Source organism: Cucurbita moschata, unplaced genomic scaffold (assembly GCF_002738365.1).
Source record: "Cucurbita moschata cultivar Rifu unplaced genomic scaffold, Cmos_1.0 Cmo_Scf00023, whole genome shotgun sequence".
Taxonomy (NCBI): Eukaryota; Viridiplantae; Streptophyta; class Magnoliopsida; order Cucurbitales; family Cucurbitaceae; genus Cucurbita; species Cucurbita moschata.
The window spans coordinates 3,118,927-3,126,159 of NW_019268539.1; the positions used below are offsets into that span (position 1 = coordinate 3,118,927).

The 7,233-nt window shown below is 36.1% G+C and overlaps 2 protein-coding genes across 4 annotated transcripts in view; one reads left to right on the forward strand and one right to left on the reverse strand.

The window, feature by feature from the left end:
* The window catches only part of LOC111460162 (COP1-interacting protein 7-like), a 12,876-nt gene extending 6,161 nt beyond the window's left edge, over positions 1-6,715 (forward strand). Inside the window, exons 11-15 of one of the 3 annotated variants that reach the window (XR_002713380.1) lie at positions 75-1,157; positions 1,275-1,683; positions 2,119-2,184; positions 2,292-2,839; positions 6,681-6,715. Coding sequence is in view for 2 of the 3 variants with exons in the window: in XM_023103290.1 (XP_022959058.1) it covers positions 75-1,157; positions 1,275-1,683; positions 2,119-2,184; positions 2,292-2,356 (1,623 nt within the window). In the remaining variant the exon portion in view is untranslated. Of the gene's footprint in view, positions 1-74; positions 1,158-1,274; positions 1,684-2,118; positions 2,185-2,291; positions 2,840-6,680 lie in introns of those variants that run through there. The other 2 variants (XM_023103290.1, XM_023103289.1) reach the window with 2 other exon arrangements.
* On the reverse strand, positions 3,518-6,550 carry LOC111460163 (putative protein phosphatase 2C-like protein 44). Its single transcript, XM_023103291.1, has 5 exons — positions 6,248-6,550; positions 5,785-6,075; positions 4,876-5,131; positions 4,484-4,581; positions 3,518-3,812 (listed from the first exon to the last, which is right to left on the reverse strand). Exons 1-5 carry the CDS (start codon positions 6,278-6,280, stop codon positions 3,675-3,677), a joined length of 816 nt encoding a protein of 271 aa, XP_022959059.1. The 5' UTR covers positions 6,281-6,550; the 3' UTR covers positions 3,518-3,674.
* Positions 6,716-7,233: the final 518 nt, after the last annotated feature.

The window sequence follows — 7,233 nt, forward strand, 5'->3', positions numbered from 1 at the left end:
TTTTTTTTTTTTTTTTTTTTTTTTCTGGCTAGTTTGTTCAGGATATATAACTTATTCTAAAATCTTCTATCCAGGAGGAGGAGGCAATAAAAAGAATAGAAACTTTAAAGCTAGAGAGGCAAAAGAGAATTGCAGCAAGGGGTAACAACAGCAATACTGCTGCTCAGTCATCATTGCCCTCTCAACAAACTAGAAAGCTCCTGCCAACAAAAATGTCACCGAGCTCTCAGAAAGGGTCAAAATTTAGTGATTCAGATCCAGGACCATCATCTCCTCTGCAAAGGTTCTCCATCAGAACGGCTTCAAATGGTTCCAATGATTCCAACAGTGCTGCAAAACCCAGCAGATTGAATGGTATAAATCACTCAGCTGGAAACCGGTTAAGTCAATCTGTACCTTCATTAAATAAACTAAAGAAAGAGAACAGTGAGGCTACACATGATAAAAAAGTATCCATGGCTCGAATTAGAAGATTATCAGAGCCAAAAATGAGTATCAGCAATCATTCTTCTTCTTTCAAGACGCGGAGCACTGAGCCAGCTTTGAAGGCAAAACTAACAAATGAGACTGAGAGCAAAAAGAAGATATTTAATGAGACTGACAGCAAAAAGAAGGTATCTAATGAGACTGATAGCAAAAGGAAGATATCTAATGAGACTGACAGCAAAAAGAAGGTATCTTATGAGACTGATAGCAAAAAGAAGATATCTGCTATAATGAATTTGGATAAGAGCAAGGCTGCAACTCTTCCGGAACTTAAAATTAGAACGCCCAAGGGACCTGGTGCTACAATTGGCAACTCATTAGCAAAAGAAATGACGCAGAGCGTTAATTGTTCTTCAGTTTCTGATGTTGCTTGTGCTTCCATGGAAAAAATCACTGCCAAAGTCTCACATCATAATGAACTGGATGACAACCCTGTTGTTGAGAAGACTGTTGTAATGCTTGAATGTGAGAAGCCCTCCATCCGTACAGGTCCTGCTTCTCAAGACAATCTTTGCGACCGAAGGACATATAGCAAGCACAAAATGGAGGGAAAAACTGATATCCCATCAGAATATTCTGCCACCAATGCTCTTAATCCCCAAATTAAAGTGTCCGGTGTTAATAGAGAACCCATCAAGCGCCAATCACAGGGTCAGTTGAGTTCTCGTGAGGTATGATTGACTGCTTCCTCAGATGTGGAAAGTTTTTCAGTGAATTCTTTGAACAGTGCGATGCTTACAGAACAAGTTGAACCCTAGATAGTCTTACATATAAGCTCCTTTGTTCAGGTGACGGTGAATGGTGCAGATCAGGAAGCACAAAACTTCTCATCTCCTACTACGACCGAAAAATTGTATAAAGCTCCACATGCTCGAGTTTCGTCTTTTGAAGATCCTTCCACACGCATTTCGGAGCATGGAAAAGCAACCCCATCAAATTTGGAGAGTGCAGCATCAGGCACTGAAACGGCTAAAGCTTATGTTCCTGATCATGGAAACGCACTATTGGAAAAGATTCCTGAAGCATTAGAGAAACCCGAGGCAAAAAAATCATCTAAAGGACTTAGATTGTTTCTGAAGTTTGGAAGAAAGAATCAAAGCCCAGCTATAGATGAGCATAATGATGAATCAGATAATACCAGCGCAACTGGTTCCGAAGCCAATGATGTTGGGACAAATACCACTCCGCACAATGAAGGTAAAATTATATTAGTTGCTTGATACTTGCTGAGCAGATGACGAAAATGCCTATATTTCTAGTAACAATCTGATACACTAATCTGAGAGTTCAAAGATGATGCTACAAAAGTGATTCTACTATCTAATTAAGCACTTTAGATATAACAATATTTCATCTTGAATTGAAACTCATTTAGTTGAGTCACATGTACATTTTTCATATTAATATGGAGAACTGAACGACACATCAGAAGTCGTATATCGCTTTAACTAACTACTATGGCGCGGTTTCTGTTCTCTTAGACTTTTAATTATCATGTTGGATGATGGAAAGTTCATGTTTGACAAAAATATGACAATGATGTTTCCATGTGTTTGTTTCTGTTGATCTTGCTTTGTGAGCTTACTATGTAACTTTGAAACAAATATATCTTTGACCCCTTTGTTTTGCCAGCAGTTCCTACATTGAAAAATCTGATTTCTCAAGACGAAACCCCCACTGCCAGCAAAACTCAGAAGTGTAAGCATTGCCAATGATTTGATATGTTTCTATTTTTCCCTATTGTCTTCATCTTGTAAGATCATTATGGTCTCAAATTCAAATGTATTTTTTTGTTCTTGCTACAGCTTCTCGTGCATTTTCCCTGCTATCACCTTTCCGAAGCAAGAACAGTGAAAAGAGAACTGCATAACACGACACAATTTTGTGGTGCTCTTAAATATGTGAAGTTGAGGAACCATAAAGTTCAAGCTTGTCTTTTGCGCAGCGCAAGCCTTGATTGGGTTGTGAAGAATACAACGGTTTGTTTTTTGTTCTTTTATAAAATATTTTCAGTAGCGTTATCTTAAGCATGGTCCTTGTATATTTTACATATTTTTCCAGTGATGAATTTCCATGTAGTGTCCATTATGGCTTATTAAATGAAAAACCAGTTTCAAATTACGCAAAATTTGATCTACTGTTTAGCTGGTTGCAGCCATGACCACAAACTGGAAAAAAAAAAAAAAAAAAAAAAAAAAAAAAACTGGATCGTATACTACTCAAGGAATGGAAGAACACAATGTTTCCTTTATTGTCTAAATGATTGTAGGAGAATAGAGACTGGAGGCGAGGTCATTCTCGAATGTGCTCGTTCGAACACTGAGCCGAGGGACAGGCATCAAGTCTGAAATAGGTACTTCTGTCATGAATATGATAATTAATCATCAATTCGTCATCATACTTACTAGCTGTTACTAATCCTCCACTTGTTAGAGTGGATTGTCATCATACTTACTAGCTGTTACTAATCCTCCACTTGTTAGAGTGGATTGTCATCATACTTACTAGCTGTTACTATTCCTCCACTTGTTAGAGTGGATTATCCTCACTGCTGCCCTAAGATATATCCCTCTTAGAGTGGATTCCATACATGAGAATATCCGTTCTAAAGTAGATTTTATAGAATAGCTCTATTTTATAGAATAGCATTATGTTTCATAACGGGTACCTTTGCATATATTTCTTTGATAACCAAATATCTTGATCGAGAATATATATTTTAACCAATTGAATTACATTTTATTCTTTTATTTCATGCATATATACATCATTTCATGCTATAAGTGATTATTTATAAATCTTTTGTTTAGATTGACTAACTTAGATTATGGGCGAGATTACGTTAAACATACCCAACTAGTGAGGTTGCCCTTCCTAAGGATAGTTGACTCTGACCGATAAGGTTGACTTTTGAAACAGATGGAAGAGAGAAAGTAGATAATTTTAAATTATATGACACAGCCTTTCTTTGACTTATTGAACAAGCCTTAACTTTTAACAATAAATTTAGAAACAAGATTAAAAGAATATATATGTGAAGAAAAATTTAAGGAATAAGATGTCCAAAATTTATTACAGGAAAAACCAAATGGTATGGCTCATATTTACAGCATAGCAATTATGACCCAAAGTGTAAACAGATTAGGGAGAGAATAGATAAGAAGAGAAAGAAAAAGGAAAGACTAAATTTAGTCGAAACGAATGACCAAACAAGAAATGTTAGTTTTGCTCATTCTGGTGAAGGCCTCCTTCGCCAAACACTCTGCTGCTTCTTGTGGGTCTTCTATGTGTCTTATCAGATTCACAGCCTCCTGATTCTTCATTACCTGAATTTCCTTTTCAAATATTAATCACAGATATCATTCTTTTAAAAAAGTTACACTTGGACATGCAAGACTGAGCCTAGCTTCCTCTCTTGCATACCATTACCCCTTAAATGTCCACTTCACGAAGAAATTTCTAACAAAAGGATCGGCCTGATTGATCACCAAACATAAAAAGCAGAGACCGAAAGGAATATCCAAGTGACCTATGCATTGAAATGTCTCCAACCAAAAAAAATCCAACAAAATCTTATCGAAGTCAAAAAAAGATAAAAAAAAAAAAAAAAGATTTCAAACTTTCCACTTGCTATGGATGTGAAATCTTAAACCTTATCTTTGAAAAAGGAAGAAGCTTATGTCAGTGGTCGTTCCATTACAAAAGTTATGAAAAGAAATTAGACTAAACTCAAACGGGATAGAAAACGATATAGATATCAAAATAATCGAGTTCATTTGGTTTGAAATTTTAAATTCTCTTTAAAAACCATAGTTGAAGCAAGCTCTTTGACAATGAACATAAATGCAGTAAACTTGAAGATATGTATATATTATATATGCACTCATAAAAGCAATGTTGTTCAGATATGATGTTGCTTCCAGAACTGGGTTTCAATACATTTGACCAAGATCTGTTCATGCGGAAGATGTAAATGTTCTTGGAGTTCATATCTTACCTCCCATATGCCATTGCTTCCCAATATCACGAATTCCGTTTCCGAGTTGATTCTTTTAGCTGCAACTACAAGTTCGGAGCTTCTCCGAGGCTTCATTCCTGAGAAGAAACTCCCTCGAATTAAAAGCTATACAATAGATGATATTATTCACTTTATACTATAAGAGTGTACTTTTCGACTTCCTCTAAAACGCTTCATGCTAACCAACAAGATATCGTCCCCGCTTGGGTTATCTTCTGGATTTGGTGGCATCTAAGTTCATGTCATTCACATGTTACTTCATCACAGAAGTTTCATTTTAGAGGCTCTAACGGGATTTTTTGGTTGTTTTCTTACATAAGGACATTCGAGCTTGAAAAAACAGAGTCGAGTGAGTAGAGACAGAAGATTACCGAGCATTAATCTACGATGCCAACGTTGATTAGTTGGATCTTGACCACAGCTTATTTGACGAGCCAGACCATTTTCACATACAATGGCTCTATAGTCCCCCATGGTAGCAATCACCAATCTATCTCCATCCATGACCAATGCTGAAGATGATCCCATATTCCATGCCTCCTTCCCTTCCTTTGCTTCTTTCACCTTACTTCTTACACTCACATGTGCTTTCTTCATTGCTTCTCTTCCCTTCCCCTTTACTTGAGACTGCAAATTATACCACATGAAGAATAACAATTTTAAGTACAATATAACCTATAACTTACGAGATAATCAAAGTATTCGAGGAACTTGAGAATCTCAAGTACGTTAACTCAGGACGAAAACCATCTAAACAACTCTCCACCTTCATATTCCCTAATCACATTCCTATAGGTAACAGTCCAAGTCCACTGACAGATATTGTCCGCTTTGGTCCGTTACGTATTGTCGTCAGTCTTACGATTTTAAAATGCGTATACTAGAGAGAGAGGATCTAGCCCTACCGAGATTAGTGCCTCGCACCATCTAATGACCTTCTCTTATACCATTCGTAACAGTTCAAGCCTACAGCTAACATATATTATCCGCTTTTGCCCATTACGTATCGTCGTTAGCCTCACGATTTTAAGACGAAACACGTATGCTAGGCAAAAGTTTCCACACTCTTATAAGAAATGTTTCGTTCCGAGATGTAGGATCTCACACAATCATCCACCAACAAAATTGGTAATTATAGTTTTGGAAACTTCATTTGATCAAGAAAAGTCTTCAAATATGATGCAATATGAACAAAAAACAACCCTTAAAGGGTAATTTATTCTGCAAGAGATTGAAAGATTAAAAGGGTTAAAAGAATGGAGAGAATGTTGAGATTTGACCTGTTTGAAGTTCTTATCAAAGAAATGGGTTTGCATGAACTTGATGACTTTGTCGCCAATTTGAGTATCAAAAACCCCAAAAAACCATAACTCAATCCCATCCATATGCTCTCTCTGCACCACAACGGAGTCGTGCTCCGATTCCTCTTCCCAATTCCTCGAATACGACAGATCGGCCACCATATGATACCCATGGTTCACCGGCGCCATCCACGTCCGATTACACACCGCCGCCGCCGGCCGTCTTTTACTCCTCCTATTCCTCGTCAGAAACCTTCCCAATCTAAGCGCCTACAAAAAGTTACACCATCTTCAAGATTTTGAGATTCCCATTTTACAATCCGCCATTAATACACCTCGATGAAAGAAAGGAACGAAAATGCAATGAAACAGTAGTTTAAGAAAATCCCATCAATCAGATTCTTCAAAACTTTGGGAAATGAGATGATAAAGATGGGTTTACCTTGAGTTTGAGACGAAGATTTTCAAGACCCATTTTCAGAAATCTAAAGAAATGAGACCCCTCGATGAACAGGAGAAAAATCCAGTGAAAATTTTCACATGGGTGTGTGGAGTTTCCCTTGTTTTCAAGGGAAAACGAGAGATTTTTCCTGGATTTATGAGTGAAGGGGTTTGGGTTTTCTTGGGGGAAAGTTGTTTATTTTCTTTTGTAAATAGTGGGGAGTGATTGAAGTGGCGAAGGAGTTGAGGAGTTGAATTGAAAAAAGGGGGAATTTGTAGAAGGAGAAAGAGAAAAATGATTATAATTAGACTCTGAATGAATTGGCAAGATAATTATTAGTTTGAATTTGAATTGTCAATTAAATAAATAAATAAAAAGCAAAAATTTAGTGTGAAGTAACGGTCTGTTTCGTCTTTTTTTGGTATATTTTCAGTTCAGAGTGGCAAAGACTCGACGATTTCCCGTGGAGAAGAAGATGGGAATGCGTAGCAAACAGATGGGTTTTTTCCTAAAAATTTGGTCCTTCAAACTACAATCCTCTTTGTTTCAATGCTTCAGTTTCTTCAATCATTAATAGATTTAATTGTTGGCCTTCAGTTTCATTTTGATACCAATTTAATCCATTTGTTTTCACAATAATATTGACTTCCATCTCTATACTTTTAAAATATAATCATCATTTTTTTTCTCTCTAAATTTTACGTCAAAATTTAGATAGAAATGGTCAAAAGCTTGGACCCAAATAAACATTTTGACATTACAAGAATAAATTAAATTGAACTAGGTTGAAATATGTAAAGAATTAGATTTTGAAATGTTTGAAAATTACATTTAGATTACTCTTCGAAGCTCAAATATGTAAAGAATTAGATTTTGAAATGTTTGAAAATTACATTTAGATTACTCTTCGAAGCTCGTTTTCAAATCTATCACACCAAAAAAAAAAAAAAAAAAAAAAAAAAAAAAAAAAAAAAAAAAAAAAAAAA

Excerpts from the sequence above, each read along its gene's own strand:
- LOC111460163 (XM_023103291.1), bottom strand. The coding sequence starts at position 6,280 with ATGGGTCTTGAAAATCTTCGTCTCAAACTCAAG. Across the intron at positions 6,076-6,247 it reads ATCTTCGTCTCAAACTCAAG|GCGCTTAGATTGGGAAGGTT; the intron begins GTAAACCCATCT and ends AACTTTTTGTAG. Across the intron at positions 3,813-4,483 it reads GAAGCAATGGCATATGGGAG|GTAATGAAGAATCAGGAGGC; the intron begins GTAAGATATGAA and ends AAGGAAATTCAG.